Source organism: Homalodisca vitripennis, chromosome 2, assembly GCF_021130785.1.
Source record: "Homalodisca vitripennis isolate AUS2020 chromosome 2, UT_GWSS_2.1, whole genome shotgun sequence".
Classification (NCBI taxonomy): domain Eukaryota; kingdom Metazoa; phylum Arthropoda; class Insecta; order Hemiptera; family Cicadellidae; genus Homalodisca; species Homalodisca vitripennis.
The window spans coordinates 238,549,242-238,563,302 of NC_060208.1; the positions used below are offsets into that span (position 1 = coordinate 238,549,242).

Genomic DNA, 14,061 nt, shown 5'->3' on the forward strand with positions numbered 1-14,061 from the left:
ATGACAGCCATATTTAGACTGACCTTGTCAGATATTATTTTCTTTATTTCACTAAACAGCTGATTCCCACAGTGTGTGCAGTGAAATACAAGTCAGTTTTACCAACTATCCGAATAGTAGGATTAATATTGCCTTCGCACAACCATACAAAAATGGGTTTTTATGAATTATTAGATGAAAACCATAAGAAAAGTATAACACATATGGTATTTTTAAATCGGTAAAACATCGACTTTCTTTCGATTAAGTAGAAAATGGTTCGTTACATTTAAGAAAAAAATTACTCGAACCTTACATTTCCTGCTTGCTGGTCTTAAATTGAGGTTGTGTTACACTAGACTACTTTATTAGCCACCGACGAGGTAGTGGCTACTTGCTGCTACTAGCCAATGTTACATGAGTAGTAGCAGCCATTATCAATAGCCGAGCAGTGAGAATTTAGTAGCTATTAAAGGTAAACGTGTGCGTAGCTATAGCCGTGATATTGCTTCGACCTTCTCAGGAAACTACAAGGAAAACTGCTATTTATATACACTAATGACGTGGCTGTTTCTGTATCAAGTTCCGTATGCAGTAACAAGTTCACGCTCACTGTTGTAGGTGTACTGAACTTAAAATTTAAATGAATTCTTATTCAAGAATGTAGTGTAACTCTGGACATTTTACTGCAGACGTCAGTGGTTCAGTGTTTCTGTGTTTTAGACTAATTATTTTTATAGGATTTTCAGCAGCTCAGAAGGCGAGTAGTCTCTAATTTGCACTAATGCTACCAGTCAATAAACCTCGCGCCAGGCGAATCTACGGCAGCTTGGGCGAGGCGTGGGGTAAGTACACACTCGCCTCATGGGTTCGCTTTGCCGCTGCAGAAAGAGACTTCGCAAAAATATACTTCACGACCAAGAACTAATTAAGAGTGGCGGCGTTGTAGAGTAGGAGCTTTGCAAAAATTGACGAGACGATCAAATTAGGCATTTGAAAATGGTCCATCCCATCATATTCAATCAGATGACCACCGTAACTTTGCTAATATCTAACTAATTTAAACACGGCCTTAAGTATTCACATATATAGTAAGTATTTCAAATACAAAAGTTAAACTTAACAGGTTTACTCACCAATCATAAAAAACTAATCCTGCAGTAATCTACTTCTTACTTGTCAAAAAACGATTAGGTTAAAACATACTTAAGTGTTATAAAAGAAAACTATTGCAGAGAATTTTGATTGAATACAGTACAATCAATATACTTCTTAACGTTGCCGATCATATGAGTATATCATATTGTAATTAAGTAAATGTATAAATTTCCTAGGACTGACTCTCTGTTTGGTCAGCAACTAAACTGGAAGATTCGCCAACTGGACCGCCTATCACTCTAAAATACCCTAATAAAATGTTTAATTTATCAAGGTAATTTTTTACCTTCGTAAAAAGCATCATCGATCCTATAATTCTATAAAATACGTGTTCTTCGTGTTCTGATCTTCATGCTCGTGTTTACTTACGTATCTCTCATGTATCTTCGTTTGTTAAATAAAAACAAAACACGCTTTTTTGCTTGAAGTTAAAACATTGTTGAAGTTGATTTTAAAAATACGAGGTGTGATCAAAAAGTTCCAGGACTGAATTTTTATACATTTATTCATACAAAATACAGGTTATTCGAATTTTTCTCCTTCAAAGTACTCCCCTTGGGAAGCTACACACTTTTCCCGCCGGTGTTTCCACTGATCAAAAGGCCCCAGAAAACTATTCTTTTGTAAAGGTGTTTAGCAGCTCCGTCGTTTTTTCTTTAATTTGGTCAACTGTTTGAAATCTTCGTCCTTTCTGGGGTTTCTTGAGCTTTGGGAAGGGAAAAAAGTCTGCTGGAGCCAGGTCAGGTGAGTAGGGGGGCTGAGGAATGACAGTAATTGCGTTTTTTACACAAAAGTCACGGATAACTAATGCAGAGTGAACAGGAGCATTGTCATGGTGAAGGAACCAATCACCACTTTGCCATAGCTCAGGTCTCTTTCTTCTCACAGCATTACGCAATTTTCTGAGGGTTTCAAGATAAACAAAACGATTAATTGTTTGACCTTGTGGAAGGAATTCATAGTAGACGACACCTTTACAATCAAAGAAAACCGTAAGCTTGACCTTCACATTTGATTTTTACTTGACGTGCTTTCTTGGGTCTTGGAGAGCCTTTTGATGTCCATTGTGATGATTAGGCTTTTGTTTTCCACATCGTAACCAAAAACCCATGTCTCGTCTCCCGTGATGACATGATCCAAGAAGCTTTTGTCGTAATTTTCCTTTTGAAGAAGTTCCTCAGAAACATGAATTCGGTGTTGTTTTTGGTCTTCAGTCAACAGTTTTGGCACAAACTTTGCTGCAACACGACGCATTTGAAGTTTTTCAGTTAAAATTTGCTGACATGACCCAAATGAAATGTTACACTATTCTGCAATTTCACGGATTGTTAGTCGACGGTCTGATCGTACGAGAGCGTTCACTTTAGCAACATTGTCATCATTGATTGACGTTGAAGGGTGTCCGGAACGAGCATCGTCGTCTGTGGATGTTCGGCCATCTTTAAACCTCTTGAACCACTGATGGCAGCATGATCGGCTTAGACATTCTTCACCAAAAGCCTCTTGTAACATCAAAAAGGTTTCAGAAAACGTTTTGTTCAGTTTCACACAAAACTTCACACAAACGCGTTGCTCTTCTTTCACATTCATTTTCATTAAACAAAAAAATAGCCAAACTCTATAAAACTAATCTCAATCAAACTGTGCTAAAGTTACTTTCAGTGATGTTATGATTGATCTGCAAACACAGCTGTGTTACTGCTGAGTCAGGGAATATAATGCTGCCAACCGCATCGCTGTGAGACATTGCATTCCCATAGTAGATAAAAAGTCCTGGAATTTTTTGATCACACCTCGTATATACCTCCCATCTCATTTTCTTTTGCTTTTCTATAAATTCAATTTAAATAGTGAAACTTTTCAAAGTATTAGCTACATAAATGTGTCTACATATTAGCCTATATCACAACTTAATATAATTATATAACCCCTAAATTTTAACAATCAATTAATTCTAAGAATCAAGAGGACAAAATAGAGAAATGTTGACAAATGAATCTACTTGACGTGACTTAAAGCCGTTTAAGAGAGCTGGTACTGTAGGGAGCTTTGCTTGCTGTGAAGAAGAGAAACTATCTAAAGTGTTGCTGGTGTGTTTTTATTTCATACTTAGATTTAAGTATGGATACTTAAACAGTTGCCAAGTGAAACAGTCACGTGTGGCCATTGCGCTTAGTGCTGGGCTTGGAAGAGTTTGTTTACAATGCACATTCAGGCAACCCCAAAAAAACCAAATAATTCAGATTTATATTCAGTAGAAATAGTGTGGTTAGTAACTGTGTAATACATCTTTTTCCAACACTTTTTTCTTCAACCCTAATTTGGGATCCTTGTATGAAGGGGGAGGAGTTGTTACCTCTACAACTCACCCCTCGGTTGTGACAGTGCAGAAGCAAGTGGAGCTCAGTTGAAAATCAGATGTTCTGAGCAATAATAGAACTCTACATAATTATTTTTTTAAATCCTATACAATATTTATTTGGAAATTCCCCTATACCAGTTTAAATTTTAGTCATATAAAATAATCTTAATCTTATAGATAATTTTTGAAACAAAAATGCTTATATATCAGCTGAGATTCTTTTTGAATGAAATCAAACTAATGACAAATAGCCCATGGTGTGTACTAAATCTAGCCACTATCACTATAAAAACTTGATTCCCGTTATCTAATCCCCAAGTCTCATTTTTGTGATATCGTTGAAAAATTACTAGAAAAACAGACTTTAGATCACCTTATAGAGTGTGATAAGGTGGCTTTCTTGTTATTTGAATTTTAAACACTAAATATTGCATTTTTAATTTTCAATAAAAATTTTTGTTATCTCAGCTAACTGAAATTTTGATATTTTTAGTGCTTAAAAAAATATTTTTAGTGCCCCTTTTACTCACTTGACTTTGGATTAAAGTTTCTTTAATAATTTATACAATGGTAAAACCATAATGAAAATAAAAAGTAATAAATTTTACTTATTTCTCTTTTGTTTAATGAATCAATGTTAAATTCAGCTGATGTGCGGCTCATCATTTATTCACCACTACACAAATCTCAATAAATTGTATATATCTTGTGTATCATGTGGTGTATGTCCTCTGGAATACCAGTTCTGTAATTGGTCTCTGTTAGCTGTGATCAATTTTCAGGCATTAAATCCTTTGTAGGTATTACAATGGTACCAGTGGACTGCGGGAACCACCCATACAGTAATGTCAGAGTTTGATTTGCGTCTAATCAAGTTTTCTAATTAATTAACTCTTCACAACTACCTAACTTGCACTGCCATGTTCTTCTTAACTTAAATGCCTCCACACATTTAACTCAAAGATCAATTCTCAACAAAATCAAGTAACCATCCAACACACACCATCTCTTCCCTAAACTAAACTAGACTGATTGATCCTTACTCTCCAAAAAATCAGCAAAAGCCCTTCGGATTGCTCCAAACAGACCAATGAGTCTATACCCATAATCGTATGTGTTTCTTTGTTAAATACAAATATGATTCTGTAGGTTTATTTTGCATTCTTGAAATATTTTCTGCTTCTTCTAAGCCTCGATATCTAATACAGTGTTTCCTTCATACATATTTAGTTTTGAACTAAGAATTTTGTTTGTAATATATTATTTTATTAAATAAAATATTATTTGTCACAATATCCTATATACTGTCAGTATATTTCCATACAAATATACTATATCGAAAAAGTGTAATAATAAACTTAACTATAATAATAAAACTTTTATCTGGATTGAATTCTTGTGATGTGATATTTATTTTTACAGAAAACATGGCAGCAGTCCAGGATGCTGTCATAACAAATGGTTATGACGAAGTCAAAATTAATGGACATGATTATGAGGACATAGACTCGCAAGAAGATGATGTACAAGAAGATAACGACAAACAAGAAATAAATGGCAAACAAGAAGAAAATGGCAAACAAGAAGAAAATGGCAAACGAGAAGAATATGGCAAACAAGAAGAAAATGAATTTGAAAAAATTCCACAGAAAGAACCGTTGTCAGCCAAGATAATTCCTCACAAGGTAACTGATTTATATTCCTATTAGGGTATTAATTATAACCCTAAATCGTCTATTTTATCTTCACCTAATATATTATATAATAACTCATATTTGACATCATATTACCCCTCATAATTACTTATAAAATTATATATAAATTAAATAATTGTTTCTATTAGTACCCATTGGTATACTTTTTCTCAATCTCAAATTTGCAAACATTCTCCCAAAACAGTCAACATCTCTCTTCTCCAAACATCATCAGCTTTTCCTTCTAATTAAACACTTAAGGAAATTTGTGATAGTTGAAAATTGCCAACTACAGAACAAAATGGAATTGGACTTTAACATTCTATTTGAATTCATTTTGGACTCAAAAATAAGTCTAAAACTCTACCACTTCTCTATTTTACTTTTATTACAATGAATACTATCATAATAATTATTTATTAGTTGTGTTTGTACTGTGTTCATGAATTTTAAGCTTTGACGACTCCGGATGGACAATCCTAGCTTTTAATATTTATTGACACTGACACCAGAAGATGACTTATTAAAAGTCGAAACTATTTGTGTATGAATTAAGTTTGAACTGTTTGACGAAGGTACGTAGTTATTGTTATTAGTCAATCCGCAGTTCAGGGCTGTATAATATGGGAAAAAAATTAATACTATCATCCTTCAGAACAGTACAATTTAGTATTTAAGTAAAATCAGTAATCTGTCATTTGAGAATCATTTCAATACATAATGTCTAGTATTAGCTGTAGAAATGGTGTACATAGTTTCAAGTAAAATTTGAGCCATATTCGTAGAAGATATCTTAGTTAGAAATAGACATGATGATTTCCATGTTATCTCAACGCAAAATAAATTCTTTAAAAGGATTAAGGCTGAAATTTGGCACCCAAATAGAAAGTGGAATTTTTTTTTTTCATTAACCCTTTGGGTGCCAAGGGCCGATATTATCGGCTCACTATATTTAACCAAAGCGTGCCGAGAGCCGATATTTTTGGCCCTTTACGTTTAACCGAAGTGTGCCGCGGGCCGATATTTTCGGCTTTGCGATTATATTATTTTTTTTAAATCATATAGTAAGCGAATCTTCATTACAGATACATCAAACGAAAGGGGAAGAGTTACTTAACAAATTGATATATAATTTGTTATAGTATAAGGTCCAGGACAGTATGTGTCAAGTGCACCCGAGGTTGCCACCTTAACTGTCTCACCCCGCCACGAGTGTAAATAGACTGAACGTTTATGTAACAATGTATATATTTTATATAGAGACATTTCTTTGCATAGTTTTTTATAGACTTAGTAATATTTGTCAATAGGCCTATGCTATAGACTATAGGCACTAAAAAATAGTGAGTGATTGAAGATTGGACTTTTTCTGCCTTTCAATAACTGAGGGTGAGTAAAAGCAAATAATATAAAAAAATAGGCTATTTGTCATGATTTTATTTTTTTGTGAACATGCATTAGGGTCCTAACCAATGTTTTTCAACCATCTCAATGCTAGTTTAATAAATATATTTTTGTTTAGAAAAGTCCTTACAATAACATGCCCTTACATTACATTGTCAATATTTTAGCATTTTAGTCCAAATGTAAAGTTTTATTAAAAATCTTATAAAACTTTTATTTCTCAATATTTTTTTCTGAAATTTTCTATATTGGTTCATAATTATACATACTAATGTAAAATGTAACATATGTTTACATAAATAGTAAAATAATATAAGTTTTCTAATTAAAAAAATAAAAAATAAATTTTTTTTTATTTTTATTTTTTTTTAGTTTAGTTATTTATATTTTTGGATATTATCCTAAAACTTTGTTATTAAATAACAGTATATTTCATAACCTACAAAACAAAACAAAAATTGTCCATTTATCAGTATTAGGATAGGAGTTATACAATGTTTAGTCTAACATAACAAAATAGCTGTTTTGTGCTTGGCACACTTGGCTGTTATAGGCCATTTACCACTGGCACTCAGGAAACACCCACAGCTCACATGCATGGCATTACTCAAAACGAATCTTGAAATTTGCTTGGCATCCAAAGGGTTAAGTAGGAGGTAGTACTAAAGGTCCCAGAATCTAATCTTTTTATTAAAACTTAAGAATTTGTTATTTGTTGTCAGATTTGCTTGAAAGTTCAAATCATAGGATTTGTATGAGATACAATCATAGAAGGTTATAAATCTCTAATACGATTACATACCGAAAGTTGCGAGTTCTAATCCTTTCTCCTATTTGTAATCTGAAGGATTAAGAGCATATGTGACAGATATAGCCAAGATTGCCTATAACAGTTGTTCCACTTGTGCCATGGGCATGGCACAGAGCTTGGAGAGAGTATGAGTGCTCTTATTGCAACCAATTACAATACTTGAAGGACCTCAGCTTTCACAATCTTGGAGAAAATTTCAGGCCTTAAAATTTTGATTAGAATAAAATCTTAATAAAACTAAAATAAAACTGAAACTGTAATACAAATTTTGAGAGTTATCGCATACCTACCTGTAATCACATGATTCCATAACAATAACCCTCAAAACCATAACTACAACACCAAGCATGCAAATATTTATTGTCACATTAGAATTTATAAACATAAAAAATGATTGCAATGTAGAAAATCCACAAGGTACTAATTGTTGTGCAACATTTCGTTAGTAATTTGTTTGAAATAAAATGTTTCAAATCAACAGAAACACACTTTTACAACATAAACATAACCAAAAATATGCTAATCAAATACTTGACTTGACATAAACAACATAAAGTGATTGTTAATAATATGATACAAATCATATGGTTACTTGACCTGCCTGCCTCAATGACATGACACTATGGACAAACAATATCAAGCTAGAAGTGAAACAAATGTCTAGGGATACACATTCTATAATACCACGTTTTAAAGCTAACCTTACAGGAAATGTCTATTTACATTTTTTTCCAAAAATTGTAATACAAGAACTCAACTAAGTCGATCTCCCTTATTATATCAAATTTATGCATTACAAATGAAACAACTTAATACATAAATAATTCTGAAAATGCAAGTCCTATATTTTATTACTTATATAATAAAGTAATAAATGTGTATGGAACTTCACTTCACATAGGCAAGACCAAGTTTGATGATATGGCTCATGGGATGTTTTTGATTTCATCTTCAAAGCCTGTTGCACGACACGAGGTCTGGTGTACTCCAACTTTTGTGCTTTAAGTTTAAATGTAATACACATTAAATGTATTTTATGTGTATTACATTTAACATGTGTAAATTAAACAAAATAATTTACAAATTTTGTAAATAAACAAAACTAGTTGTAAATTTAGTGAAAGGGTTAGGACCCAGGACCTTTAGAATGTGATCATATTGGAGTTTTAGAACAATTATCTTGCTGAGATGTACTTGGATATGAGTTTCATAGAAAACTTATATTAAATAACAAATTTGTAATGTTTAGTGAAAGGAATAGAACCAGAGACCTTCAATTCTATTATCAATCTCACTTGAGCAAACTGTTCCTATAGATATACTGCAATGTTTTTGTCATATTCAGCCTTGTAACGTAAAGGGTTTATTTCATTAAGTGGAATCAATATTTAGTGTTTCTATACTAATGAATAAATTGTTAAAGATTCAATAATCAATTAATAATAATAGTTTCTAAATAATCTTAAAAATAGAGTTTCTCATGGGAAAATCTACACTTAATATAAATTATCATTTAACACAGAGTAACATGTAAGTTTCTAAAGTTAAATATTTATAAATTTGAGACGAGTTCCCATTTTTAATTTGGTTTTAAACTTTATCTCCATGTTAAAAGCGGGTTCTTACTTGCACTGTCATTTAGTGTTGCCTCCTAATTTGTCTTTGTTATTGCAACAATTAAAGAGATTTATATTTTTCAACGTAAGGACCGTAATAAGTATTACAATAGATGTTCCACCCCTAAATAAGAATAAATCTATGACTAATAAATAAGTTTTCTCATGAGTTCATACAACAAATTTAAATTTACTATAATTAAAATGCCAACAACCCAAAAAAAATACTTTTAAAATGTTTTAAAAACCTAAATAAGTATATACTTTTAAAGTACTAAGAACATTTTGTACTGTGTAGTGAAAAGATGCAAAGTTCCAAAATTTATTTCATGAAAATTCTAGCTTTATAAAATTGTAAAAGTGAGCTTTTGTAACATTTTTAATATTCTCATATATTATTTGTAATGGAGTTGGAATGTAACCAAATTTGAAGAAGTATAAGAAATTATTAAAAAATAAAGACTAAATGTTTAATATGTACTATTATAATAACATATTAAGAAAGTTAACCATTTTGATGAAAGGATAAATCCTAAGTAATAATAATTATTTAAATATGTACTAAGTTACTAATATTTTTGCTCCCTTTTGCATCCCAGTATAGCACTCCTCATTACAACACATTAAATATTTTTCTTTAATTACAATATGAAATACAATGCTCATTATCAAGTCATTTTTATTTTAGTCACACAGGTTAGAACATTTGTTTGCAACTGATATCTAGAACCGTATTTTATACAGTGCTTCGAAGTCGAGCGTGTCCCAGAAACGTAGAAATGGTTTTAACCTGGAACTCTACAAGAATAAGTTGTAGTTGAATGAGTGGACCTGTACTGTAGGATGAGAGTGAAGAATGTAGTGACACTAATATACCATAACAGTTTAAACTATTAGACAGTCCTAATTGTACAAAATGTAAAAGTCGTGTTAAAAAAAACCAATTGATCACATACTCGTATTTAATCAAATATTTCGATTTTACAAAACGAGAGGATGAGTTTTGAAAATTAAGGAAAAACATTGAAATACAACAAAATTTAACAATCTCTCTTAAAAGAGATCACAACCATCTTTGGCCAAAATTTCACCCATAATTTAATTGACCTGGAAGCAGTTTCACTTTACTAGTTACATTATCTATGAAATTAAGTTACTGTGTGGACTTGTAACTTTAAACAATAAATTAAATGAATTTTATTATTTTTCAAACAAAGTTATTGTCTATCAAATGTTTGCTGTATCAATTTGTTTTGACTGTGTAAAACAGAATTGAAAAATATCTGATCACAATTTGCTAATAGAAATAGAATTTAATTTGGACGTCTACTTTTAGTATGTTGTCGAAAAAATTAACTGATCATTACTAACAAAATTTAAAAAAGAAAGAGAAATTAATACATTTTTAACAATATATATTTAAAATGGTATGAATTAAACAGCAGTTCACTGAATCATTAAACACTCAAATGCTGGATCATACTGGCAGACTAATATTTAAACTATTTTTACAGTCCATGGAAAATACATTTTGACATTTCTATTTTTACAGTCCATGGAAAATAAATTTTGACATTTATAAGTCTGATAAAAATAAAAGAACTAATTTCTATTTCTACTCGTATGTCATTCCAAGGCACTAAACTATGAAATACATGGGTTGAGCGAATTAAAAATGATTTCACTATGGAAATAGTTGCAATAAATGGCATTATACATTATGATTTAAGCCAAAAGGAAAAATTAACATTTAATTTTGACTTTTATATTATTATAACATGAGACAAGTAACATTGCTTTATAAAATTGCTAGATATGACCATTGATTATCCATTACTTTGGTATTATACTTGGAAAAGATTTTCTTACCATGGACTTAAAATAACTACATTATTAGAAAGAACATACCTTGTTTGTCTTACTGTAAAAAATAAATATTGTTATGACAATTCGGTTCTTGTTTTCTGCCTCCCAAAAGGGAGCAATGTCGGCGAGAAGGGAGCCACTCTGTCTCTGTTTACTATTTGTTACTAGGCTATATAGGTAGGTAAATGCATAGCCTATGGTTTTTTCAAGCCAGGTGGTCGTGCTGCCCAAGTCTTGAATCAACATAACATTGAAGGGGAAAAGTTAAACTCTGATGATATTTTAGTGATCTCCTGTGGCACAAACGATGTAGCACGCAATGAAGGTAACACAATGATTGACAATGTAAGTAACAGAAGAATTATAAAAAGTCAAAGGTTGTTCTCAAAGATCTGTACTTAGGCACTATCTAGAGAGATGTTTTTCTTTTACACCAGAAGTGTGGGGTGGCTCCAAAGGCGCCTCTGAAATAAAAAACCAGAATGCTTTATTCAACATCTTCAACACATGAATTAGCGTCATTATACATATTTGTTACTTTTGTACTTGTGTGCTAAAAATATTGCAAAACGTTTATTGTAATCTGACATTGGAAAATTTGGACGATCTGGGACATGATCTTAGGCTAGGAAAATACCAATCGGAAATACCCCTGGCCATCAGTGCAGGCTTCGTTAGATGGCGCCAACTTGCACTTCTGGCAAAGAAGAAAAATATCCCATAAGATGATAAACAAATTCAAGCTCATGTGAACGCTCGTAAAGGTTATCTTTAACTTGGTACTAGTAGTAGTAACATATTTGTGATAACCTAATCTAAACTTACTTATATGGCATAATAAAAAGTAGTACATAGAGACAGAGTGACCTCCTTCTCACCGAAATTGCTTCCTTTTGGGAGGCAGAAAACAATAACTGATCGTCATAGTGACATGATTTTCACAGTAATTTAAAGAATGTCTTTTATTTATAATAATGTAGTTTTTTAGGTCCATTTCAAGAGAACTCTTTCAAAAATAGTAGCCTCAGGATAATATCAACATACCGATTATTCATTATAGATCAATGAATATGCCCAATTATATTCATACCTATGTAAGTGATACAGCTTCATATATCTGAGCAAAATTTATTAGGTCCCATGAAAGAAGAGAGAGGGTGAGATACTTTTCAAAAACTTAGAGAAAATTATACAAAGGTTCACTAGTAATGTGATACACTTTTAAAATTAAAAGACTGGCAGTATAATCAAAGATAGGTACATACAGTTTTAAAACAAAAACTTAGAGAACTTATACAAAGTTCACTAGTAATGTGATACACTTTTAAAATTAAAAGACTGGCAGTATAATCAAAGATAGGTACATACAGTTTTAAAACAAAAAAGAGAACTTATACAAAGTTCACATGTTCACTAGTAATGTGATACACTTTTAAAATTAAAAGACTGGCAGTATAATCAAAGATAGGTACATACAGTTTTAAAACAAAAACTTAGAGAACTTATACAAAGTTCACTAGTAATGTGATACACTTTTAAAATTAAAAGACTGGCAGTATAATCAAAGATAGGTACATACAGTTTTAAAACAAAAACTTAGAGAACTTATACAAAGTTCACTAGTAATGTGATACACTTTTAAAATTAAAAGACTGGCAGTATAATCAAAGATAGGTACATACAGTTTTAAAACAAAAAACTTAGAGAACTTATACAAAGTTCACTAGTAATGTGATACACTTTTAAAATTAAAAGACTGGCAGTATAATCAAAGATAGGTACATACAGTTTTAAAACAAAAACTTAGAGAACTTATACAAAGTTCACTAGTAATGTGATACACTTTTAAAATTAAAAGACTGGCAGTATAATCAAAGATAGGTACATACAGTTTTTAAAACAAAAACTTAGAGAACTTATACAAAGTTCACTAGTAATGTGATACACTTTTAAAATTAAAAGACTGGCAGTATAATCAAAGATAGGTACATACAGTTTTAAAACAAAAAACATTTCATTTTTAACCAAATTCAAAAAAGTAAAGTAATGCCTTATTTTACTAGATGAAAAACTGCCTTATTAGCTGAATTAATCTAGCCTAATATTAATAACTAATGTGAAAACAAAAATCAGCTGGAGTAAAAGTATTATAAATAAACATTTATCTGTCACAATGATATACAGTACTACACTTGATAAATAATACATTACTCTTTTTAAATAGTGAGTTGTTTACTTTATAAGCATATACACTCTAATATGTGAAGGCATTATTATTCAAATTATTATGAAACTTTAAAATTAAAATGAAACTTTCCATAATTTTGTTGGTAATGCACATAACCCTACTTTTGGTGCTAGAAGATCTATGATTAGTATTACAATAAATGACAAACAACCTGGGAAACATGCACCAACCAACCAAGCTCCTGTCTGAACTCTACCAGGTCTTTTTATAACTCCTATCTCTTTTTAGTTTATAATTTAATTCTCGAATTTAGTTAAGAGTAGTGTTGTTACGAATGATCGAATTCAGAAATTAAAAAATTTAGATGTTGTATAACTCTCTCAAACATATATCAGCTGGATCTTCTTTTGTGATAATTTTTGTATACTGAATTTGCAGGTTAAAAAACTTAGATTGGTCCATCAGAAAATGTTCTATAATAAATCATTTTCTTTGCTTACAGGGTGGTTTAAAAAGTGCACCATCCTTTGAAGAAAAATCTGTATCGATATCAACTCCTGAGGTTACTACTTCCATAAAGTAAGTACATTTTGTATTTCTTGGCTTGCTTAGGATTGTAGAATAGTGTTATGGCCATGTTATTGTTGGATTAAGAGTTTTTTTTGCCCCCTTACTGAGTTTTAATTAAAATTAAAATATTTAATTAATATTAACTAATATTAATATTAATTAATATCTGTTAATAACTGTAATATAAGAAAACAGAAAATACTTTCATCCATGCACTTAAATGTAAGCCAGCCTCTTTTCAGAAGAAAACTTCTTGTGAAAATATCTTCTCCATATCCCCATACTACTTTGAATAGTTTAAATGTTATTTTTAAACTTGCTTCTGTAAATGTATATATTATTTTATCATGTACTATTTATTAAATAGAGTCCTTCCAATTAGAGGAAACTATATCTTGTATTTTTAAGTGTGA

At 31.0% G+C, this 14,061-nt stretch overlaps 1 protein-coding gene across 1 annotated transcript in view; it reads left to right on the top strand.

The window, feature by feature from the left end:
- The first annotated feature begins 748 nt into the window (after positions 1-748).
- The window catches only part of LOC124355523 (very long-chain-fatty-acid--CoA ligase bubblegum-like), a 42,886-nt gene continuing 29,573 nt past the window's right edge, over positions 749-14,061 (top strand). The window contains exons 1-3 of the mRNA XM_046806687.1: positions 749-824; positions 4,922-5,184; positions 13,581-13,657. Coding sequence (XP_046662643.1) covers positions 764-824; positions 4,922-5,184; positions 13,581-13,657 — 401 coding nt within the window. The 5' untranslated portion in view covers positions 749-763. The remainder of the gene's footprint in view (positions 825-4,921; positions 5,185-13,580; positions 13,658-14,061) is intronic.